Source organism: Amblyraja radiata, chromosome 20, assembly GCF_010909765.2.
Source record: "Amblyraja radiata isolate CabotCenter1 chromosome 20, sAmbRad1.1.pri, whole genome shotgun sequence".
Lineage (NCBI taxonomy): Eukaryota > Metazoa > Chordata > Chondrichthyes > Rajiformes > Rajidae > Amblyraja > Amblyraja radiata.
The window spans coordinates 26,517,425-26,544,496 of record NC_045975.1 but is presented as its reverse complement, the minus strand read 5'-3'; the positions used below and the strand labels follow the sequence as shown (position 1 = coordinate 26,544,496).

General features: G+C 42.1%; 1 protein-coding gene across 1 annotated transcript in view; it reads right to left on the bottom strand.

The window, feature by feature from the left end:
- Positions 1–27,072, bottom strand: part of slc22a18 (solute carrier family 22 member 18) — an 85,844-nt gene that overhangs the window by 23,733 nt on the left and 35,039 nt on the right. Inside the window, exons 5-7 of the mRNA XM_033039130.1 lie at positions 10,336–10,445; positions 8,407–8,517; positions 2,624–2,724 (exon numbers count right to left, since the gene is read on the bottom strand). Coding sequence (XP_032895021.1) covers positions 2,624–2,724; positions 8,407–8,517; positions 10,336–10,445 — 322 coding nt within the window. The remainder of the gene's footprint in view (positions 1–2,623; positions 2,725–8,406; positions 8,518–10,335; positions 10,446–27,072) is intronic.

Here is a 27,072-nt window from a genome sequence, read left to right as displayed (position 1 = left end):
TAGTTGATTTATTTCTAATTGTACAATAATTTAATGTGGAGGATTCACATTTCTTATAACTCCTGAGCATTCATGGTAAATGATAAATAACATGCCAAGGAGATCAAGGGCAGGACTAACCTGAATGGCCGCAGCATTACAGCACAAGTAATGAAGATCACAATTGGCTGTGGGCAGTGCAGGGGGAATGGAGGAGCAGATCCAATTTCACTGAATTTCTCCAGCAGCAATTACTTGCAGGAACAATGAATCAGTAGGGGGTTCAGATAGAGGGCAAAATAACATGTTCGGCACAGACACTGTAGTCCGAAGGGCCTGTACTTTTGCCATACTGATATATGCTATGAGGGAGAAGTTACATTATGGCTCTGCTGAACTCTGGACAGACTCAATCTGGAATAGATTGATTCCAGGCCTTGGAATTCTTAACTGATGAATTGACCACTAAGGGAATTGGGGCGATAAGGAAGGCTTGGAACATGCAGCCCCAGGATTACTGGGGCCAAATCAGTAAATTCCAAGAATAAATTACAAAAATGATGATTAAAGGACTTCAGGTTTAATTTAGAGATACAGCTTCAGCCCACTGACCATCGATCACCCGTTCACACTAGTTCTAAGCTATCCCGCTATCACATCCATTCCTTACACTACAGTGGTAATTTTTACAGAGGCCAATTAACCTACAAACCCACACGTCTTTGGGATGTGGGAGGAACTGAAGCACCTGGAGGAAACCACGTGGTCACAGGGCGAATGAGCAAACTCAGCACAGACACCACCCGAGGTCAGGATCAAACCCTGTTTTCTGGCGCTATGGGGAACCTAAAGCAAACCTAAATGAATGGCCCCGTGAACGGGCCGATTCAAGCCCCACGATTCAGGGCGAAGAAGCTGCTGTTGCTGGAGTTCGGAGTCGGTCACCAACCAGGCCAGCTCCCGATGTTATCGTCCACAAGGCCCATGGCCGAAGCCTTGGGTGTGTGGGTGTGCACATGGGCGTGCAGCCACCAAGAAATTGTGCCCCCCCCCATGTTTTACTAGCGATTTCCGTCCCTGAGAACGAGAGATGGTAAATGAATGAAAGAAGAATATAAAATTATAAATATTGTCTTGCATGACACAGATAATTCTGCCGGCACACAATGTAATTTATAATCAGTAGCAGATCCAAAATCATAGAAGTACAGGTAAATAATAAGATACTAATCCCGTGCATCCACCTGGTGTACAATTGCTGCACTCTCTCTTCTTCAAAAATATCTTTCCTTAGGAAGGATTGGAGACCAGGCCTGTACATAATATTCCAGATGCATTCTCCTCAGGGATGAGTGAAGCAACATCTTACTCTTGAATTTGAATCCTCTTTCATTAAATGTCAACATATCATATGCATTTCTAGTTTTTTGCCACAATTGCATGTTCAATTCGAGTGATTTGTTCACAAGGATTCTCAAGAGCTACACCTTTTAATCTAGTCGAAATAATCTGCTTTTCTGCTTTCCTACCAAAGTAAACAAAGTCATTTAAGTCAATCAAGATAAAGCCTCTTTTCACCTGCTGGAGGCTTTGGCAAGCCTCGGTAAAATTGGTCCCAATGAGGGACTAGATGTGTTCCTGAAGTGAATTAAAAGGATTCACGTGAAATCAAATGGAATCATATGGATAGGATAGGTTGAGAGGGATATGGACCAAATGCAGGCACGTGGGACTAGTGTAGAGTGGGCAAGTTGGGCTGAAGGGCCTGTTTCAACGCTGATGGCTTGATTCTAAAAAGGAATCCAAACCTGATCCTTTGTGCACACCACAGAAAACAGCAAATTTACAATTGATACTTTGAATGTACTCTGTGATACTTCATTTTACTAAATCTACACTATAATCTTGCAATAGTGAATATAATTTGATGTGATTGTCACCAAATAAAACCCAGCTAAGTAGAGATATTTGGAAACACTAAACTGATAAGTTTAGGTTTGTTATTGTCACGTGTAGGAAGTTACAGTGAAAAGGTTTGTTTTGCATGTTATCCAATCAAATCAGATAATGCTATACATAAATACAATTAAGCCAAACTCAAGGATGATACGTAGAGTGAAGGGAAAGATACAGAGTGCAGAATATAGTTCTCAGCATTGATATTTGAGCTTCTACTGTTCCAGATTCTATTGGTTGTTTAGTTAATTGAAGGTCGCTCCACTTTTATTGTAATTGTGAATACTTTATACTTTTCTTGTTCCATGACATGCATTGTAAAATAAAGCAGTGTCTGTGTCTTGGATGATAAGAGCAACCACTTCATGTTTGTAAAATGATGTCATACGGTCCTGTTCTGCTAACAATAAAAGATATCTCAATGCAAGCAAACTTAGACATCATACATTGAATCCTTAACATAAATGGCAAGCTGTAATCCAATTTTCCAGTGGATATGTTGGTGAATTGTGTAAATGGAAAAATTGTTTTAAACTGTGCAACTTATACCTGCTTAATGATGACATTCTAAGTACAGTATTGCACTTATATTGTGCCAGATATATGGGAACATCTATTTCTTCCAGTATTTGCCGTTATCTCCAGTAGTGCTCAGCACAGCTGGATGGAGTACTGAGATATCACTTACCATTTGCAGAACACCAACATAAGCCATGAGGTAGCCGTTGTACTCTGCTTCCAGTTTGAAATAATTCATAGCAACAACTGAAAACATACTCTGGAACACTCCTGCAGGGGAACAAGATAGCCAGACCATTCAAGGTTTTGATGCATTCCAGTTCTACAAAATATGTGGAATTAACTTGAACAAATTCTCTATTTATCAAACTAAGATTGGAGCATGTTTTAGTTTTTAGTTTTAATTTTAGTGATACAGCACAGAAATAGGCCATTCGGCTCACAGATCACCCATCCACACTAGTTCTATGTTACCCCACTTTCTCATCCATTCCCTAAACATTAGAGGCAATTTACTGTGGCCAAATAACCTACAAACCCACACGTCTTTACAATGGGGGAAGGACCAGAGGAGACTCATGCGGTCAGAGGGGGAATATGCAAACACCACACAGACAGCCCCCGAGGTCAGGATCAAGCCTAGGTCTCTGGTGCTGTCAGACAGCAGCTCTACCAGCTGCTCCACTGTGCTACCCATCAAATAAAATGTCAGTAAAAGATGTGTGAAGTACTATTTACTACATGGTGTTTAGACTACCCAAATAATTTTAAGCTAATTTAACAACGAGTCTGTATGCCCACCAACAGCTGTTTAACCCCAAATTATTATGGTAAATAAGAAGAGTTAGTGAGGGGCATGAATGAAGTCTAAATAGTGCATTTTTCACACTCATTACTGTTCTGGGTTAGAGGATGACCATGGCAATTTACATGGTCCCACTTTTATTTGTCAATCTTCATGTGGGTTTCAACACTCAAAATGGATATGCCCTTTATTAGCATTTTCTCCCCCCAAAAACTATATTGATATTATATTTTCAATATATACTATACTGATATTATATTTTCAAAGTACAGTACAGTTGTATGCCACCTTTTGCAGCATATGGTAATTGCTCACAAAATTTAAATTATATCTGCATGATACCAATTTTCCCTTACATATATGACTGATAACTTGGAGAGGTTTTGTTTCCGCACAACTTCCACTCCCGCAGTGTGCAGTTGCAGGAAGGCCCTAATCAGATTGCAGCTTCTGCAGCAGCTGCATCTTGCTTCAGTGGTAAGAGTAAGACCAATTATTTAGGTTGAATAGCCTGTAAAAAAATGTATGGTAAGATCTCTTTGATGTGGTGGGATAACCTGTCATTTAATGTACTGATGAATACATTCTCAGGTTAGAATATCAGTGCATGTAAAATGTCACCAGCCCTGGAGAGTGGAACAATTGACTAAATTTCCTGCTCTTGATCACTATTCTATGAGCCTTGTGCAAGTATACTAAATGAATGAGGGCAGGATTGAACTCTGCTATTAAACCCACCTCATTCTTTAGAGTCACTATTATGAATTGCCATTAGGGAGTGAGGAAAGAGAGGCAAAAGGAGGAACAGATGGAGAAGAGATGAGTACCAGAAAATTCTGAGGATATTTTGGGTATGCAATGCCTAGTAAATGTATTATCTTTAACATGTCAGACTATTGCTGCTATCTACTATAACTTTGAAGTTAAGAACCAACAAATTTGAGGCAGTAATTTCCAGGCTCTTACATGTATTTAGGCAGTCTAACAATCTTGTAGGACGGGGTTCAAGTTACACAGAATTTGCCAATGACATTTCCCAAATACAATTGCAAATGTATCAAGCAAGAAAAATAATTTTCATTTTTTTAAAACATTTCTTTACTTTATATAACATCTTCAGTTTTCTGTTTCAAAGTACTCAGACTTCAACTACAGCACAATTCTGTGTGCACCACCATTGTTCCAGTGAGCTCATTTATTGATTAATTCAAAGATATGGGATGATTCAGGCCTCTTGATCCACCAAGTCCATGCCAACCATCGATCACCTGTTCACTGGTTTTATGTTATCCCACTTTCGCATCCACTCCCTACGTGCTCATTGCAATTTTCAGAGGCCAATAAAGCTGCAAACCCGCACATCTTTGGGATGTGGGAGGAAACCCACAGTCAGAATCCAAAAATGCCATTGTAAATGCACACATCACTCACACATTATACCTGTTTCCTTCATGCTAAAACACTTACCTATAAATCCAAATTTTGAGGAATGCTGAAGATAAATTGGCTTTGTTGCAGCATAAATTGCTTCAAGACATGGCAAAAATATTCCTCAACCATACATCGAGAGATGGAATGGGATGCAATGGAATACTTTATGGAATAATTTATTGTCACATGTGACAAGGTAGCGAAATTCTTTGCGAGCACACTCAATGTATACAAACAGCGGCCACCTATGGCGCAGACAAAGTTACAAAGCACGCCGGCTCCCCCTTTTGTTTCCCCCCCTCCTATAGCATGATAACCGACCATTCCTCTGATGGTTACAAAAGGTAAAAAGTTTAATTACTTTCCTGAAACTTTAGACCGATGTATAGTTTTCTATACACTGACTGTCAACTTAACAATTAGGTATAGAAACAGGAACATATCAGGGTCAGATGTCCGATGTTTACCTTGGTAGCAATTTGGAGGTGCTCGCTTGGGTAGTTCATGTATTCAGATCATACAGATGGGCTGAGATCAGGTTGAAGAGTAGACCAAGTTTAGTGCCATCTTTATCTTTAAACCCTCTTGTTGTCAGATGGTCAAAGGCAGTGCTTGTGTAGGGAAGAGTGTGAATTTGTCAATCCTGAAATATGGAAAGTGATCCTCATTTTCCAGAGGCTTGTCACAGACTTTTACTGATCTACAGGAAGCGCCTCAGAGCACCTGGAAGAGCACCACCAAAGTTCTCTCTCCACAGACCTCCATAATCAATTAGTAGGATAAGTGAACCCATGTTGGTGTCCTCTCCCAGATCAACATCCGCAACATCAAGGCTCTAAACATGCTCAACCAGTTCTGGTGGGAGGGTCACCTCACTCACATGCCTGACATCTGACTTCAGAAATCGGCATTCTGTGCAGGAGGGGATTTCTAGCAGGGGATTTCTAGCATGGCAGAGGAATTGCTTCAAGGATATCCCCAAAATCTCCCTAAAAAAATAGCAACATTCACATTGACTTAGACTTTAGAGTTACAGTGTAGAAACAGGCTATTAGGCCTGGATGCCATATAGACTTTGTCAACCACATCACAACCTACAGTAGCAGTAATCCTCAAACCTAAGATTCTTGGCTTGAAGAATTATTTGGAGCCCTGGACTAATTAGTCAAAGAATTGCTCTTCAAGTAACTTTGTGAATTTGAACTATGACACAGCAGGAAGTGTTGCTGCCAGACAGTTCAAGTGACTCAGGTTCAATTCCGACCTCGGGTGCTGTCTGCATGCAGTTTGCACATTCTCCTTGTGAAGCATGTATTTTGTCCAGGTGATTTCTCTCACATCCTCACAAAAATGTGCAGGTCCGGGAGGTAAGTGGCAATAGAATCAAAAGAATAATGATGGGCATGTGAGAAAGAATAATTAGCAGGAATACAAGATATTAAGGAGATGAAGAATGTGTCCAAAGGGATTGTTTTGATGTGAGCAAACATACACCCAATGGACTGAACAGCTTCCTCCTTAGGCCGTAGTTTATAAATACTGTAAGTAATGGCCCAGAATCACAGTGTGGCTTCCGCCCATCCAGAGGTACAGCAGACATGATATTCACAGCACGCCAACTCCAGGAAAAATGCCGTGAACAAAAGCAGCCTTTGTACATCAAGGTAAGGTTGCCACGACAAGTACATCAAAATATTGAGACTTCTACAAGATGGCATGTCGGTCACAGTGCTCAGCAACTGCGGCTCTGAGTCCGAGCCCTTCACTGTGGAAACGGTGGTCAAACAGGGATGCATCATCGCACCCACCCTGTTTGTCATATTCATTGCTGCCATACCTCACCTTATTGGGGAAGAGCTGCCACAGGGGATACCAATCCTCTACAAAACTGACAGTGGGTTCTTCAACATTAATAGGTTGAAGGCCAAGAGCAAAGTTAGTAACACGGCCATCATGGAGCTTCAGTACGCAGACAACTGCGCCATTGCAGCACACTCTGCAGAAGATCTCCAGGGCATCCTGAATGCCTTTGCCAAGGCATACAGAGCCATGGGCCTAGCCTTAAATATCAAGAAGACCCAGGTCCTACATCAACCTCCACCCAACCAGCCATCTACCCAGCCCACTATAAAATTGGACTACACCACTCTTGACCACTTCCCCTACCTTGGCAGCATTCTTTCCTCAAAAGCTGCCATTGACTGAGGTCAACCATCGCCTGCGTTGTGCCTACGCCAGACTCAGGAAAAGAGTCTTTGAAGACCGAGACCTAAAGGCTCAAACAAAACTGCTGGACTACAGAGCCGTTGTCCTCTCCACCCTGTTGTATGGAGCTGAGTCATGGACCACCTACAGCAGGCATCTGAGAGCCCTGGAACAATACCATCAAAAATCCTTACTAAAGATTCTGAGGATCAGCTGGGAGGACAAACGCACCAACATCAGCATTTTGGAGGAAGCCATCATGACCAGCATCACCACCACAATAACGCAGCACCAACTTAGATGAACTGGCCATGTCATCCGCCTGTCCAACACACGTCTTGCTAAACAAATCCTGTACTCTCAATTAAAGGAAGGTTGGCGAGCCCCTGGCAGGCCAAAGAAACGCTTCAAGGATAACAGTCTGAAGAAATTTCACATCACATCGAGCAACTGGGAGCACATTGCACTGGACAGGCGCTCCTGGAGGAAATCCGTGCAGGAAGGAGCTGCACGTCACGAAATGGAACTACGGCATGTCGCAGAGACAAAGCGACAACACCGTAAGGAGAGAGAGAAGGGGGCTCGATAACTACCAACCACCGCCAGTCTCCACTACCCACGTTGCACCAAGGTGTGTGGATCGCGTTCGGCCTCTGCAGACATCTGCAGACCCACAAATAGACGACCCTTTGGAGAGGAGAGTCATACTCGTTTCGAGTGACCGCCGATTATGATGAAGTAATGGCTGGAAAGGGGTTTTGGGTCAGGATCCTTCTTTACAGTCCAAAAAAGGGTCCTTCAACATCACTGATCCGTTTTCTCCAGAGAAGCTGCCTGACCCGACGAGTTACTCCAGCACTTTGTGTCTATCAAGGGGTTCTAGTTGGATTGATCTAAAAGGCATGATAGCCGAATGGCTTCTGAATAATACTTCATCCATGAAGTATTCCTTCCTTTGACCCAGATAGCCATCAAAATTCTTCATTCATCTTCAGATTTCCTTTTGTTGAGTTTATTGTGTTCTTTAGCCCTATTCTCACAGACCTATGCCGCAGTTTACAAGTTCCTGACCGGGGTGTCAGCCAATCCAACTCCTTTCAATCAAACTATCCCAGGCTCTGTCTGAGTTTTACGGGATTAAAGAACTGCCTGATGGAATTAACTCAGGGCTTGTAGGCCCCACGTATGCCATTCCTTATTGCTTAGCACCAATGCTTAAATGTTTGGACTCGCATATATTAGTTTAGGTGAAGTAGCAAATAGAACCGGCTGAGCTATATCCTTGAGAAAAAAAAGGAACGATGACAATATTAGTAGTCATTATACAATGCAGTATATGGTAACATATTTTACATTATGCTTGACCATTATATGAACGTATAAAATATGATGTTACTTACCCATTGCGGAAACAGTGACAATTATAATAAAGCGCATTAAACAAAAACTTACTGAGCAGCTGTCTCTTTTATATTCAAATATAAAATACTGAATTCCAAAAGTTGGCTTACCCATGGGCAGTGCAGTGATGGTTTTAATGGCAAGTATTTCTGCAGCTCCAGGGATGCTCAGCAGTCTGAAGAATTTGTTCACATTGAAGATGCTCCTGCTGGAAGTCAATTCTAGGATTGAAGTGAGTATGTCACTGCTCTGCAGGTTCCTGGTTTCATGTACATGCTCTCAATTGTTTATTTTTTACTACTCGTCCAATTTGATTTACTTTCTTCTCTATCAGCATAATCCAGTGATTAAATAGGGATTATTCTATTTAATGTCTTTATCCACAGATCCTCTAGGGAAGTTGCTCATCATGTTGTTACATATGCTGCTGGGGAAAGGGAGATCTCAAATCCATTTTTCGTATAATCTCTCCGAATTAAACTATCAGGTCATGCAAATTTATAATGTGCCTTGGTGGGCTGACAATGTCCAAATCCCCTTGGGGAACCAAACAGCCATTTGAAAGCAGACATGCATTGCACTTCACAGTCTCTCATCCATGCTATCCATAATTCTTGCACAAGTCATGCGCACTATTGCTTAATATCAAAATAAATAGGTACTGTATTTTCATTGATCTGCACATAAATGAACTGATTTATAGTATTGATCTATAAAAATTAAATTATACAAGCAGGAAAAGACCATGCATTCTCTGAAGGACACAAAGTGTTGGAGTAACTCGGCAGGTCAGGCAGCATCTCTGGAGCACATGGATAGGTGGCATATCGGGTTGGGATCCTTCTTCAGACTGATTGTAGGGTGGTGGGGAAGAAAGCTGGAAAAGAGGAGAGGCAGGCCAAAGTGTGGCAGGTAATAGGTGGACACAAGCGAGGTGGGAGGGAGTCAATAGGCAGATGGTTGGAACAAAGGCCAGAGATGAAAGAAGGCATGAGACAGAGGATTCAAGAGCTGTAGTTTGTGAAACCAGAGAAAGGAACATAGGTCGGTGAGCGGGAGGGTAAAAATAGGTGCAAGTCCAGGTGAGGCACTGGAGGTGGGGGGATGGTGAGGGGTTGGGGGGATTCTTCTTTTGCATTCTCTGAAGTTACTCTGGTATCAAGTACATTATGCAGATCTGTAATTCATCTTTGTTATGATTAATTCATATTTGTATCCCATCTCTTTATATGTAACAAACATCTGCAGACCTCAGTCTCAAACTGTTCAATTGATCCAGCATCATTTGGGAGAGCTTTTCAAACCACCATCAGTGAGAAAACATCTCAGCTTCACATCCTCAGCTGAGGCAACTGTTCCAAATCAAAAGATCATTGCATTTGACCTTAGGAGTGGGGGTTGGGGGGGGAGGGAATGGACTGTAATCATATTCTTGGCTGCACTAATCAGTCCCAGTTGGACAGTTCCTGTGGATGGATGCCTACAAGTACTCACTTGGCAGGAGTTGAACGTTGCATATCCGGCTTCAACAGACCTCCACGATAAGAGTACGTAGGATAAATGTTTACTCAGGCAAGTGGGTTGATGACCAGATGTTAAAGATTTTAAATAAATGGCAAAAATATCAGAACGGAAATTAGGAAATTTTTTCACCGAGGGCGTTGTCAGGAACTGGAATGTGTTACCTAACACGATGATGGAATCAGATTTCATCAGAACCGGCAGCAATAACGAGACTCATACATTGATTGCAAGAATTTTCAGGATTATGGGGACAAAATAGGAACTGTAATTTAATTCAACAGCTATTTTAAAGAGGCACAGATATGACTAGTTAAATGGCATTCTGTAACATCCAAAGATTTGATGGAATGTCTAAGAGCTTCTGATGCCTGTGAAATTAATGTTTTCTGGACAGGATGGATAATGCAAGAACACTTCTAAACCAGAAATTGGACAGAAGTACAAAGGCGTGGGTTTACACAAGAACTATTGTTCATGGTTGGACTGTGCCGTGACACACATAAACCTCAACTAACCTGGCTTATTTTCCTGCGTCAAGGATTTGGTATGCTCTGGGATGTATTTCATCACTATAATGGTGTTCACAAGAGATCCAACTGCTGCTATGTAGGCGGCAAATGACTCCCTGAAGGAAGCAATGGAAATTAAATCAATAACGTGGACATTACAATTTGCATCATACACCTGTCATCAATTAGGCATCAGACAAAGACATGTATCAGAATAGCTTAGATCAAAGTTGGCGAGAGATTCTTTGATCCGCATCATACAGCTTTGCTGTTTTAGATTTTCTGTCGATTGTACTAATGTAACAGGAGTTTTATCCGTTATTTCTTGCAGCTGAGAATTCAATTATTCCAAAATAAGAATTTCTGTATCATGACAACTCATAAATTGAATGTGATCTGAAGACCGATTCACACAAAATATTTTACTTACCGGTATATATTTTATGCTGAATTAACAAATGTGTCAATTTAAATGCAGTAGGAGGTTCAATCAGTAGTCTCCGGTTTAAAATAAATAATCGACCAATACCTTCAGTTTAGAGTTCAAGATCTGGTGCATAATTAAACTAGTTAGCCTGCTTCAATAATTTATTATGTACTATGGCCACAACAGTACTCATCCCACAGAAAAATTGAGGTATTTGGCAAGTGAGAATACAATAAACTTTGGATGTAATACAGTATATATGTGGTTGCATTATTTGCTAAAACACATTCTGTGCTTACACACAAATACTTTGGTGAGTGACGAAAGTAGGCTGTAGGTAACTATGAACTTATGCACCAGCATGAGTCAACATTTTTCTGACAGCCTAGAGGGGAAACAGAGAAGCCTCATTGACCATGACTGATTTTGGATATGCCTATTTGAGATGTAGTTCCAATTAGCAAGTGATTCAACGACCACAGTGTTTTGTTTTAAGCAAAAGATTTAAGGAGGATGTGAATAATCTTATTTTTTAATACAGTGAATAGCTATGATTTTGAACTCACTACTTATTAGGGCTGTGTAAACAGTATCAATCAGACTTTCAACAGGCATCTTGAAAGGTACTCGAGATAGAATAATTTGTGTAGCCATGGGCCAAGAACAGGGAAATGGGACTGAAGGAAACATATTAGTTGACTCAAAGGTAGGAAACAGGATGGCTTTAGAGATTGTTTTACAGACTAGAGTTCTGTAACAAGTAGTGTACCATAAGGATCAGTGCTGGATCCACTGTTGTTCATTACACAGTATATACTAACAATTTTGATGTGAATGTAGTAAATTTACTAATGACATTTATATTGGCGGCATAGTGGAAAGTGAATGACATTATCAACTTACCATGGGATCCTGATAAATTGGGTCCATGGGATGAGAAATGAAAGATGTAGTTTAATTCAGATAAAGGCTAGAGGTTGCATTATGGTGGAATAAAGTAGGGCAGGACTTATGTAGTAAATGTTTGGGCCTTAGGGAATATTGTAGAACAGGTACAGCGGTGCAGGTATGTAGTTTCCTGAGGAAGACAACACCTGTGGACAGAATGGCGGAAAAGGTGTTTGCTACACATGTTTTCAATTTGTCTGGATATTGAGTATAGCAGTTGTGATGTTATGTTACAGTTATACAAATGTTGATAAGCCCACAGTTGGCATACTGTGTACAGTTCTAGTTACCTTTACTGTCTTTTACCCAAGGTAGCGTTGTCAAAAATGAGAAGATGTAGGTTTAAGGTGAGGGGGAAAATATTTAAAAGGACCTCCGGGGTAACTTTTTCCACACAGTGGATGCTATGTACATGGACTGAGCTTCCAAAGGAAGTGGTGGAGGTGGGTACAAATATGACAATTAAACAGGTACATGGATAGGAAAGGTTTGGAGGGACAGCCACAGGCAAGTCAATTAAGCATGTTCACAAGTTACAAGTTATAGGAGTAGAATTTGGCCATTCGGCCCATCGAGTCTACTCCACCATTCAATCATGGTTGATCTCTGCCTCATATTCCTATTTTTAGTGCATTCTCCCCATAATCCTTGACATCCGTTCTAATCAAGAATTTGTCTATCTCTGCCTTAAGCAAATTGGTTGGCATGCACAGATTGGGCCGAAGAGCTTGTTTCATGCTGTAAGGCTCGATGGAGCTAGCACAGACTTGTTAAGCCAAATGATCTTCTACTCTGGTGTAATAATTCTATGATTCCATAAAATAAAATTAACTATAATTCTAATTAATGAAACTACCACACGAGTTTATACATGAGAAATGATCGATTGAACATTTGGCGGTGTTCATATCCAACTGGGTGTGTATCATTGTTGAGAGCGAGGGTGTGATTGACCACATAAATGCTGAGTATGAATCGTATTTGATTGTAATTGTCAGAGGTGGCAGAAGTGGGTGTGGTGAATAAGGCAGCGCCTGAAGCTAAAAGTACATATGGCAAGACAATGCACCTACTGATTCAATTCAATTCAATTCAACTTTAATGTCATTGCACAAATACTAAGTATGGGTACAACGAAATGCAGTTTTGCGTCAGTCTGTAGTAGTAGTGCATATAGAAATTTAAAAAAAAAAGAAGATACAGAATAATCAAAAATACAGAATAATTAAACAATGGGGACGGAGGGACCGGAGAAATCTATCGGCGGGACTCCGAGTTCAGCAATGTGATGGAATAATTGTAGAAGCTGTTCCTCATCCTACTGGTACGAGACCTGAGGCTCCTGTACCGCCTCCCTGATGGGAGGAGGGCAAACAGTCCATGGTTGGGGTGGGAGGGGTCTTTAATGATCTTCCCAGACCGTCTCAGACACCGCTTTCGGTGGAGGGCATCTTTGGCAGGGAGCGGGGCACCGATGATGTGCTGCGCGGTTTTCACCACCCGTTGTAGTGCCTTCCTGTCCGCAACAGTGCAGCTGCTGTACCATACCGTGAAGCAGGTGGTCAGGATACTCTCGATGGTACAGCGATAGAAGTTGGTCAGGATCCGGGGGGACAGGTGGGCTTTCTTGAGCCTCCTCAGGAAGTAAAGGCGCTGCTGTGCCTTTTTGATCAGCTTGGAGGTGTTGAGGGACCAGGACAAATCCTCCGATATATGTACCCCGAGGAATTTGTAGCTGGAGACGCGCTCCACCTCAGTCCCGTTTATATGGATGGGGGTATGACTGCCTCCTCTGACCTTCCTGAAGTCGACAATAATTTCCTTCGTCTTCTTGGAGTTGAGGACGAGGTTATTGTTGGCACACCAGGTTGTCAGGTGCTGGACTTCCTCTCTGTAGGCTGACTCATCGTTGTCACTGATCAGTCCTACCACCGTGGTGTCGTCAGCAAACTTAATGATGGCGTTGGATCCGTACTTAGGGATGCAGTCGTGGGTGAAGAGGGAGTAGAGGAGAGGGCTGAGCACACAGCCCTGTGGCACGCCGGTGTTCAGTGTTATAGTGGAGGAGGTGAGGTTGTTGACCCTGACAGACTGTGGTCTGTTGGTGAGGAAATCCAGTGTCCAGTTGCAGAGGGATGTGGAGATGCCAAGTCTGCTGAGTTTGGTGATCAAGCTGGCGGGGATGACAGTGTTAAAGGCAGAGCTGAAATCAATGAACAGCAACCTGATGTAGGAGTTGTTGTTGTCCAGGTGGGTCAGGGCAGAGTGTAGGGCCGCCGATATGGCGTCCTCTGTAGACCTGTTGGCCCGGTAGGCAAACTGATGGGGGTCCAGTGTGGGGGGAGGCTGGCTTTGAGGTGAGCCAAGATCAGCCGCTCAAAGCACTTAGCAATGACAGGGGTGAGTGCCACTGGGCGGAAATCGTTGAGACTCCCTGTGGCTGACTGTTTGAGCACTGGCACGATGGTTGATGTCTTGAGGCAAGTGGGGACAACACCCTGGGCCAGTGAGAGATTGAAAATGTCGGTGAAGACTGGGGATAGTTGTCCAGCACATGCCCTAAGCACCTGGCCAGGGATGCCATCGGGGCCGGCAGCTTTGCGCTCATTCACCTTGCTCAGTGCATCTTGTACAGCAGAGGTGGAGAGACTGAGGGGTTGTTCATTCGGGGGTGGAGCAACTTTGATGGCTGGGGTTTTGTTGTCCCGGTCAAAGCGAGCATAGAAATGGTTTAGCTCGTCAGGAAGGGTGGCGTTGTCTGGGGGAGGGGTGTTAACAATCTTGACGATTGTGCAAAATTCACAAACTTCTTACAACTCTGCATCCACAGCATCTACTGTTCATTTAGGTCTTTACACCTTATGTTGATCTATGGGCTTTGTGTCTCTATTGCCTTCCGACCAAATATCTGGAGAGAGGGTAGGTAAGTGAGTTTGGATTCTAGGGAGGTGGATGTGAGTGAGAAGTATTATTGGTGGTTCCCTTGCTGCCATTGGCTATGTCTTTGTTGAATAATCAGCCTCACCTCACTACTGGCATTGTTCCTCCAGTTTGTGTGTGACCTCACTGTAGCAATGGACAACTCATAACAGAAAGGTCTGTATGGGAATGTGGACCGAGCGCAAATGTTTGATGAAATGGTCACCGAGTCTACACTTGGCCTTGCTGATCATGATATGACAATCTGTGCACCACCATGTTGTACCCGGTAATGCAGAACAGCTCTTTCCCTCTCCATCTGCTCAACCATGTAGCTTCAACTGATGCTAGCCTCTCACTGCAATTACCTCAGGTTGCATGCTGCAATCGTTCACGTGTGCAGGCAGCGTGGAGTTAGTGACATTACATTCAAGGGGCAAGGTTAGCTGGGTATCGAAAACGTGCAGCCACTGTCTGTTGCCATCAAACCTAACCACCTCTAATTTTATAGCAGTTGGGGTAAAGTGAGAAAGTATCTATTTCTACTTTCTCTGGAAGGCACCAACTATGCTGGAGTTCATTTCCAGAAGAAGTACTAAGGCAGAGGCTATTTTTATCATGCCCTATCCAAAGAATGAGCATTAGGAGGCTTAATAATCATGGATATCACTGAAGCCAGGGAAAGTCTTGTTCTCTTCCATTTACCGTAGTTTTCAGTGTGGACTACTGAATATCACTAAGTAGTGGGGCGCAGGTTAATTGTGCCTCCGCTCACTCCAAGATCACTGAAATCACGGTAAATGCCTAGGCTAATTCAGAACAAAATCCAAATGCTGGAATAAATCAGCGGGTCAGGCAGCAGTCATAGAGTGATTCAGTGTAGAGACAGGCCCTTCAGCCCAACTTGCCCACACCGGTTAACAATGTCCCAGTTACACTAGTCCCACTTGCCTGCGCTTGATCCATATCCTTCCAAGCCTGTCTAATCCATGTACCTGTCTAACCTCTCATGATTTTGAACACCTCTATAAGATCACCCCTCATCCTCCTGCGCTCCATGGAATAGAGACCCAGCCTACTCAACCTTTCCCTATAACTTACACATCTGTGGAGGTAAAAGGTGTAAGTAGACATTTTGGTTCGAGTCCCTGCACCAAGACTGAGAGGGAGCAGGAAAGACTGCTGTGTATACTTGCATGTTAGGATAGAGATAGGTGGAAGCAGATGAGAAGTGATGGTGGAACCAAATGGGGTTCTCGACTGTAACTCCTGCCCCCAACAATGATTGCCATCCCTTTTTCTCAATTTCTCTGAGTCCACCTCATCTGTTCTGAAAATGGCACCTTCTGCTCTAGAGCTTCTGACGTGTCATTCATCTAGAGCATGCCTTCCCCTCTGCCATAGTCAATGGAAGTCTCACTTGTATTTTGTCCATTTCTCCCATGTATGTTCTCAACATGCTCTCGCCAAGCACAACAGCAATAGAGTTCCCTTTGTCCTCACCTTTCACCAGTCTTCACATCCAAACAACCTCCTAAGCCACTTCTGCAAGCTCCAACATGATCCCACCACCAGTCACAGCCTTCCCTCTTATCCTTTTTCCTGCTGTTCACATGGATTGCTCATACTTCCCTGCCCACCCCTCTCTGACCCCAGGCATTTTCCCCAGAAACTGTGAGTATAACACCTGTCCCTTCACCTCCTGCCTCACCACCTAACCAGCCTTTCCAGGTAAGGCAGAGTTCACCTACACCTCTTTTCAACCTGGCCTACTGCATTTGGTGCTCGCGATGTGGCCTGCTATACGTTGGTGATACCAAGTGTAGACTAGGCAAAGGTTTTGCCGAGCATCCGCTTTCTGTCCACAGCGGCCATCTTGAACTTCCAGTTGCTTGTAATTTTAATTCTCCTTCCCACTATCACACCAACCATTGCTAAAAGCAACTTGGAAGAACAGCATTTCATATTTAGCGTGGGTAGCTTGCAGCCCAATAGTATAAATACAAATGTTTCAATTTTCAGGTTACCCACCCCCCTCTCTACATGCTATCCTTCCACAAACATTCACCTGTCCACCTAGTTTTCTTTTCCCTCTGCTCTTCCCTCACACCCCTCCCCCCTTCCTGGTTCTATCAGCCCATCATTCCCTCCCCATAATGCACCACCTATCACTTGCCAGCCTCTGATGCCCACCACACAACTCCCGCTCCTCTAACCTGGTTCATTCCACCCATAGTTTCCTCTCCACCTGTCACCAATCAGCCTCTATCCCACCCACCAATGCACTAATGTCCTTTGACATACGGGCCACACTGACCCTCGCAGCTCTGATGCAGGGTCAACTTATGGAGAATATTGGCCTCAAGGGAAAGAAGGCAGGGAGCATTATCCCTGATACAAGATGCAGGATGGCACATATTCAGTTTCTAACAGTTTCACCTCCACAAGTGCTTTTTCACCTACTCAGAACTTTGAGAGTCCGTTTTTGTTCTGGTTTTGATATCTGCAGTCTCTTTTGTCCCAGTCAATTCAGGACAACTCCAGGCTGAGAACTTTTAAAATATAGAATGCAAGCATATACATAAAAAGCTAAAAAAACTACTTGGAGGAAAAGAAGTATGATTTGACATTATGATGACTTAAAATTTAGATTTTTTAAATTAATAGACATTTATATTGCGAGATGTCAAAGCAACACGGTATTTTGCAGTCAATTAATTATTTTGTTAAGTGTTGTAGCCAAATGCACCAAATATTGATATACAGTAATGTTCAACAAACAGCAAGAGAAATAATCTAATGATAGTGGCTTTGGCACTCAAATCAGTGACTTTTCCACTTTAAAAATGGCTTTAAAGATAAAGTTTATGGCAGAGTTCTGCTATAAAATTGCATTTTCAACTAATCGTGTTTTGAAGCTCTCATCTGCACAATGTAAATGCCTTCCACATGTTCATTAATGTCCTAAATAATCACTGCTTACTTATTTATTCACTCATAACGGGCCACAAACCAACAGAAATCACATTCTGAGATGATGTAAAGCTAAACTCAGAGCCACTGCAGCCATTATTTGGTTGTAGAATACTATGCTCTTATTCAAGTTCACTCACCACTCACTAAACTGTTAAGAGACTGAATGTGTGCTACCATGCATCTTGTATCAGGGATAATGCTCCCTGCTTACTTCCTATTGCGGCCAGTATTCTCCGTAAATTTGTTCCTCTACTGCTTAGTAACTTAGATACAGGGGGAAAAAATGGTAAATAGAAGGTGAGAAAAATCATACTTTCAATTCATTACTGGTTTATCAATAGCACGTCGCCCTTCCAATGACATGCAATGTAAGCTTGTTCAATTACCGGCATGTTGGTATCATTGTTGGTAGCAAATGTTGGTAGCAAATGCTCCATTAAATCATTGTACCTCCACTACATAACCGGATTCAATTAAACACTCATTAATTAAGAGGCAGCATCAACTCGGGGACAGCAAAACCTGTACCAAATGGACTCAACATCAGGGCAACAAAGGTAGTGCATTCAAGCATCGAATCAATTCCCTCTCCCAACAAACACCTCCCTGGACTTCAACTGACAAATCACCCATTTCTCATGCAAGGATGATCGTCACCCTCTGGTAAGTAATTTCCCCCCCCACTCCTATTAACACTAAAGGGCAGGTATAATGCTCTATATGAACATAGAATATGGAACAATACAGCACAGGAACAAGCCATTCGACCCACAATTTCTGTGCCGATCATGATGCCAAGATTAACTGATCTAATCTGCCTGCACATAATCCATATTCCTCCATTCACTGCATATCCACATGCCTGTTTAAAAGTCTCTAAATGCCCCAATCGTATCTGCCTCCACTACCACCTTTGGCAGTGTGTTCCAGGCACCCACCATCCTCTTGGTGAAAATATTACCCTGCACATCTCCATTTAAAAACTTTGCTCCTCTTGTGATCAAGCCACTTACTGATCGATCCCTCGCCACCAGAACTGGAACGTGACTGCGTTTGGCGGGAAGAGAACGTCACAAGTTAAGGGGTGTGTCCTACAACAGCAGAAACTTTGCTCGAGATCGCGAGTCAACAACCTCGATCAACAGCAGCAACAATGACTTTATGTTAGCGTGTACCAAACTCACATGTATGCCAAACCTGTAATGTCTTAATAAAAACAATGTTTGTACACGACGTTTGGACTCTCTACACTCTCATCTCAAGGCTATACCTCTAGTCATTGACATTTCGACCCTGGGAAATAGGTTCTGACTGTCTAACCTATTTATGCCTTTCATACTTCATATTACTATTAGATCTCCCCTCAACCATCGATGCTCCAGAGAAAAAAATCCAACTTCTCCTTAGCTAATACTCCCTCATCGAGGCTGCATTTGAATAAAACTCTTCTGTGCCCTGTCCAAAGCCTTCATATTCTTCTTGTAATGGGGCAACCAGAACTGCACTCAATACTCCACATGCAGCCGAACCAAAGTCTTGAGTTCCTGATTCTTATACTTAATGCAAGGCAAGCATACCATACACCTTCTTCAGCACTTTATGTGCTTGTTTTGCCACCCTCAGGGAGCTATGGACTTGGGCCCCAAGATCTCTCTCCCAGTGCTGTAACTTGATCCCTAGTAAATAACCAGGGAAGGTAATCATTTAAAATATTTAGTCATCTTAAACTTCAAAAATACCAGCAACTGTTTTGTTTTCCTTTCTTCTATGACCTTCCTCTTCTTGTGGTAGATATAAAAAATGTTATATTGCACTGTTTTTTGCTCTACATTCAATAGTCAAGAGTTTTCATGTCCGAAATGGGTGTGAGTTTAAAAAAAAAGTTGGCAAGGAACAAGCTCAGAGGAAATGCATGATTATGGATCGGTCTTTATATTTTAACCCATTAACATTGCTTGTATTAATGAAAGATTAATTTTATTTTGTGCTTGCATCTTCAATTCAACATAAGTAACATTCATCACTGAGATAGATTCAGTAAATGTAACTATTTATGAATATTGGCTACCAATATACTAACTTTCCAATAGAGTGCAGAACCAGATCTGCATATTTCTATAAAATAAGATTTACATTAACTACCGGTACTTAAAACCATATTAAATATGTAGAAATTACGTGTTTCTATTACCAGAAGAATGTGGTGGCTCTGCAGAGGGTGCAGAAGAGTTTACTAGAATGTTGCCTGCATTAAGGCATATTAGCTACAAAGAGAGATTGGACAAGCTTGGATTGTTTTCTCTGGGACCCTGGATGTTGATGGGGGACCTGATAGAAGTATATAAAATTATGAGAGGCACAGATAGTATAGAGAGTCAAAACCTTGTTCCCATTGTGGAAATGCCAAAGGCTAAAGGGTATAGTTTTAAGGTGAGAGAGGCAAAGTTTAAAGGGGATGGGTGGTGAGTGTATGGAACAAGCTGCCAGAGGAGGTAGTTGAGGCTCGGACTATCCCATTGTTTAAGAAACAGTTAGACAGTTACATAGATAGGACAGATTTGGAGGGATATGGACCAAGCGTAGGCAAGTGGGACTAGTGTACCTGGGACATTGTTGGCCGATGTGAGTGTTGGGCCGAAAGGCCTGTTTCTACACTGTATCACTATGAATCTATGATATATGCAGGACAATACTTTTTTACACACAGGATTGTGGGTGCCTGGAACAAGCTGCTATGAATGGTGGTGGAAGCAGATATGAGAGGAGTGTTTAAAATACCGTTAGTTAGGCACATGGATATGCAGGGAACGATGAGGAATGGATCATGGGTAAGCAGATGAGATTAGTTTATCTTGGCATTATGTTCGGTAAGGACATTGAGGGCCAAAGAGCTTGTTCCTGTACTGTACCGTTCCATGTTTACCTGATCTTCCTCTCCCATGCTAGAAGATCCTGGTACTGGTCTCTGAGGTTTATATAAAGAAAGTTTACTTGGGCCTGATACCAGTACAATTCTCCAGAAAGCAATGGCAGAGGAACCAAGTGACAGAAGAATAATTTTATTTTGTGAAAAAGTCATATTCAGGAAGGAAACATCAGGCGTAGGAGGATTTTTTAAATATCAAAACACCACATGTAGGGTAAACATTCTGCCAGTTTCCTACCGTTTAAAAATACTCCTGCTGTTTAATGCACAAGTGCCAGGAAGTGGTTTAATGTTGATACGAACCTCCCGCAGCTAATTATATGCAGGCTAAGCACAGCATTACATGTTCAGGATATACCACTTCCTCCCGCCACCCCCCAGTTTCCACAAACTTGACAACAAACCATTAGCCATCTGACATAGTGCAAGCCCAAACATACATATAATGAACTGTGAGCTGTTCAGCAGTCAAAACCAAATGTGACTCCTATCCCAATACCTCAGTTGCCACAAAGCATGGTGCAAATATAAACAGTGATTCTAAAATTAACAGTATTTTGATGACAAATAAACAATGTTTTCATTCAATTGTCCTTATGTCCACTTGTGCCATTTCAAATTAATCCTCACATTTCATACTGCACTGGTGTGATCGTACAATAAACCAGTCTCTGTCAAGTGTTTATAAGAGCAATCCAAAACTAATCCCATTACCTCATTCACTCCACAGTTCTGTATTTTCCTCCAGTTCAAATATTTATCCATTTTTCCTTTAAGAAAAGATGCAATGTCCTTACCTTAATTATGCCAAATAAAATTATCTTTTCCTATTTGTTATTATTTTCTGTACTCTTACATAAAGAATAACAATTTATTCTTGAACTTACACCTTTTTCATCCATTTCTGCATTGTACTACCCACTATATCTCTAAATTCCAAGCACTTCATCACAAAACAAATTACCTCATGTATATACTTTAATTTGTATCAGCCATCTTCCTCCCATTTGTGTTATTCTCTACCTCCTCCTGAGTAGTTTTCATATTTCTCCATGTCTTTGAATTTCTTTTATCTCTAACATCATTCAGCAAATGACAGTATCATTCAATGCCCAATTTCAAATCAGTTAATATTAACTGTGACATAGAACTATAACAACACAGCACAGGAACAGGCCCTTCGGCCACAATGTCTGGGTGAAACATGATGCTAAGACCAACAATTATCTGCCTGCATATAACCATATCGTTCCGTTCCCTGCATATCGATATGCCGATACAAACTCTTACATGTCACTATCGTATCTACCTGCACCATCACCCTCAACACCACGTTCCAGGCACGCAGCACCCTCTGTGTAAAAACATTTCCCTACACATCTCCTTTCAACTTTGCTTCTTTTACCTTAAAGCTATGCCCTCTAGTAAAAATTTTCAAATGACAAATAAAAGGTATTGTATTGTATTGTATTGTATTGTAATTGATATTTCCATCCTGGGAAAAAGGTTCTGTCTGTGTACCCTATCCATGCATCTCACATCTCCCCTCAACCTCTGGCATTCCAGAGAAAACAATCCAGGTCTGTCCAACCTCGTCTTGCAACTAATATTCTCTAATCCATGCATTATTCTGGTAAACCTCCTCTGCACCCTAACATTCGACTTCCCAAAGTGCACCATCTTACACTTACTCAGATTAAACTCCATCTGCCAATTCTACACCCATTTCTGTAGCTGATCTATATCCTGCTGTATACTTTGACAGCCTTCCTCACCGTCCACAACCCCCAGCATTCTTGGTGTAATCTGCAAATTTACTAACCACCCACATTTATGTCCAAGTAATTTATATAATCCATAAACAACAGAAGTCCCAGCATAGATCCCTGTAGAACTCCACTAGTCACACATCTCCAGCCTGAATATTGCCCTTCCACCACAACTCTCTGTCTTTTATCTGTAAACCAGTTGTGGATCGATTGTATTTTTAATATTGCCTTTCTGCTGACTGGTTAGCACGCAACAAAAGCTTTTCACTGTACCTCGGTACACGTGACAATAAACTAAACTGAACTCTCCACAGATGTTCCCTGACCTGTTGAATATTTCCCGCATTTTCTGTTTTAATGTCAATTCCTGAATCTTTGTTAATACTTCACCCCTTGGGTGAGGAGGGGAGTGAGGTAGGGAAAGCTTTAGGGAAACTATAGACATGCAAGAGCTGCAGAATGGTTGTAATGGGGACTTCCCCTTCTTTTCTCTGTAATATTGCCCAAATCAATAGCCCCAACATTGACTTGGACCATAATACAGAACAAAGAAGGTGAGGATTTTTCACTGTGTTCAGTGGAGCAGTATTTCCTTGGTCAAAATGAGGAAGATGGGTGAAGTGTAGATATTTTTTCACATGAGGGAAAAGATGGGTCAACCAAATGCAGATCTCTTCATAGACATTGGGTAAAGAGTAATATAACATTGAATATGGAGCATATCATTTCAATATTTAATGCTGTATAGGGGAAATCAAAAAAATGAGTATAAAGAGACAATATGGGAATTGGAATTGTGTGAAGTTTGCACATTCTTCTTGTGAAAGGGTTTTGTGGATTGCCTCCGTGATGGATTCTTAGAGCAGCTTGTATTGGAGCCTACCAGGGAGAAGGCATTTCTGGATTTAATGTTATGTAATGAACTGGATTTGATAAAGCAACTTGAGGTTAAGGAGCCATTAGGAGGTAGTGACCATAATATGGTCAGGTTTAATCTACAATAGGATAGGGAGAAGCGTAAATTGGAGATGGCAGTGTTACCTTTGAATAAAGGGACTATGGAGCCATGAGGGAGGAGCTGGCCAAAGTTGACTGGAAAGATACCCTAGCAGAGATGACAGTGGAACAACAATGGCAGGTATTTCTGGGAATAATACAGAAGGTGCAGGATCAGTTAATTCCAGAGAGGAAGAAAGATTCCAAGGCGTGTAAGGGGCAACCGTGGCTGACAAGGGACGTTAGGGACAATATAAAAATAAAAGAGAAGTAAAACGTAGCAAAGATGAGTGGGAAGCAAGAGGATTGGGTAATGTTTGAAGCACAACAGAAGTTAACTAAAAAGGGAATATGGGGAGAAAAGATGAGGTCCGAAGGTAAGCTAGCCAAGAATATAAAGGAAGATAGTAAAAGCTTCTTTAGGTATATGAAAAGGAAAAAATTAGTTAAGACCAAAGTTGGACCGTGGAAGACTGAAAAAGGTGAATTTATTATGGGGAACAAGGAAATGGCAGATGAGTTGAACAGGTACTTTGGATCAGGCTTCGCTAAGGAGGACCCAAACAATCTTCCTGATGTACTAGTGGCCAGAGGATCTGGGGTGATGGAGAAACTGAAGGAAATCCACATTAGGCAGGAAATGGTGTTGGGTAGACTGATGGGACTGTCAGTTAAGGTTACTTAAGGAAGTGGCTCTAGAAATCGTGGAGGCATTGGTGATAATTTTCCAATGTTCTATAGATTCAGGATCAGTTCCTGTGGATTGGAGGGTAGCTAATGTTATCCCACTTTTTAAGAAAGGCGGGAGAGAGAAAACTGGGAATTATAGACCAATTAGCCTGACATCGGTGGTGGGGAAGATACTGGAGTCAATCATAAAAGATGAAATAGTGGCACATTTGGATAGCAGTAACAAGATCGGTCCGAGTCAACATGGATTTACGAAGGGGAAATCATGCTTGACTATCTGGATTTTTTTGAGGATGTAACTAGAAAAATGGACAAGGGAGAGCCAGTGGATGTAGTGTACCTGGACTTTCAGAAAGCATTTGATAAGGTCCTACATAGGAAATTAGTGGACAAAATCAGGGCACATGGTATTGGGGGTAGAGTGCTGACATAGATAGAAAATTGGTTGGCAGACAGGAAACAAAGAGTAGGGATTAACGGGTCCCTTTCAGAATGGCAGGCAGTGACTAGTGGGGTACCGCAAGGCTCGGTGCTGGGACCGCAGCTATTCAATGACGGCATCAATGATTTAGATGAAGGGATTGAAAATAACATTAGCAAATTTGGAAATGATACAAAGCTGGATGGCAGTGTGAACTGTGAGGAGGATGCTATGAGAATGCAGGGTGACTTGGACAGGTTGGGTGAGTGGGCAGATGCATTGCAGATGCAGTTTAATGTGGATAAATGTGAGGTTATCCACTTTGTTATAAAAAACAGGAAGGCAGATTATCTAAATGGTGTCAAGTTGGGAAAAGGTGAAGTAGAACGGGATCTGGGGGTCCTTGTTCATCAGTCAATTAAAATAAGCATGCAGGTACAGCAGGCAGTGAAGAAAGCGAATCGCATGTTGGCCATAACAAGAGGAGTTGAGTATAGGAGCAAAGAGGTCCTTCTGCAGTTGTATAGGGCCCTAGTGAGACCATACCTGGAATATTGTGTGCAGTTTTGGTCCCCTAATTTGAGGAAGGACATTATTGCTATTGAGGGAGTGCAGCGAAGGTTTACAATGTTAATTACCGGGATGGCGGGACTGTCATATGCTGAGAGAATGGAGCGGCTGGGCTTGTATACTCTGGAGTTTAGGTGGATGAGAGGGGATCATATTGAAACGTATAAGATTATTAAGGGTTTGGATACGCTCGAGGCAAGAAACTTGTTCCCGATGTTGGGGGAGTCCAGAACCAGGGGCCACTGTTTAAGAATAAGGGGTAAACCATTTAGAACGGAGGTGAGGAAACACTTTTTAACACAGAGAGTTGTGAGTCTGTGGAATTCTGTGGAGTCGGTGGAGGCCGGTTCTCTGGAATACTTTCAAGAGAGAGCTGGATAGGTCTAAAAGATCTTAAAGATAGTGGAGTCAGGGGATATGGGGAGAAGGCAAGAACGGGGTACTTGATTGGGGATGATCAGCCACGATCACATTGAATGGCGGTGCTGGCTCGAAGGGCCGAATGGCCTACTCCTGCTCCTATTGTCTATTGTCTATTGACTGCATCGGTTTTCAGCGGGTGTCCACTGCCATGTGACTGTTCGTTAATAGCTCCTTGCCTTTTCTCTCTCAGAATCTCCTCCAGCAATTTTAACCAGCAAAAATTAACTCTACATCCTTTTACCTTTCCCCATATCACTTAATGTCTCTCAAAATATCTATATTTTATTGTTAATTGAAACAGTTTTTTTCTCAGAAATATTCTCCATTTAAATTCCAGGGGAAATACCCTAGTTTATGTAATATTTCTGTCATTTAATTCTTGGAATCTGGTGTCATTCTGAGAAATCCATGCCACGTTCCCTCCAATGTCAGTATATTCCTCCAGAATATTGTGCAGTATTCCAGGTAAATTTGAGCAAGGATTGGTAAAGTTGCAGCTTTTATCCCAGCCTGCTGTACTCCAGTAATTCAGCTGTAAAGCAACTACTCCTTTATGAACTCTTCATTGACAACATTAATGGCTGATTTGAGTTTAATTACAAACTAACAGACAACAGTACATTTATACTGTATGTATTAGTTTTGGATAAGTGTGTTACAGAGAACTTGGTAGCTGTTGGTAAATTACATAAAAATAATTAGGATTATATTTCACAGGGTATAAGCATAATGTATAAACGACAATTTCACAGGAATGCGGATGTGTGTCTGCCAATCTCAGTTTGCAGTGAGATGAAAGGTTTCTTTCAGTTTGTGCTATCACCTGATTTCTGTTCACTCATTGCTAAGTAGGGAGTTTAGTGCTGAACAGGCCTCGGGTAAAGTTCATTGGAATGCCAAGCAGTCGACAAAATATTTCTAAGTCACTGAGGACATGATTGTATTGAACTCACTGAGCACCATAATTCAACAAAAGATGACGATATTAATAAAAGGCCTTCTCACTATGCTTTTCCACTCTTTCTCCAGAGATCACGCAAAATCTTTAGTTTTAGAGATGCAGCATGGAAATAGACCTTTCGGCCCACCGGTCCCACGCTGACCATCCATCCACATCAAACACTGATCACCCGTTCACACAAGTTCAATGCCAGCCCACCTTCGCAAGCACTCCTACACCGTAGCGACAATTTTTCAGGGACCAGTTAACCGACAAACTTGCATGTCTTTGGGATGTGGGAGGAAGCCGGAGCACCCGGAGGAAACCCCCATGGGTACACGGAGAACTCTGCACAGACAGCACCCAAGGTCAGGATTTAACACGGGTCTCTGGAGGCTGTGAGCCAGCAGCTCCACCAGTTGCGCCACTGTGCTGCCTTAGTTTCTAACTCAACTGGCCTTTACTTATGTAAACCTAGCCAGTGAATGTCAATATGGTGGATTACTTTTCTGGATGACTTTTCTAGGATTTGTTCATTCCCAGCAGTTCAAATTTCTTATTTGTTCCAGCCTAATGTTGTCCTCATTTGATACTGGCAAACTGCTTTCTACTTACTGCAGCCACTAGACCACAAACTGGCAGGAACTCTGGCTGATTAATCTGACTCTTTCTTTGATCAATGATACTGACATCAATTAGAACATAGAAAGTTATAGCACAGGATTGGCCCTAAATGTC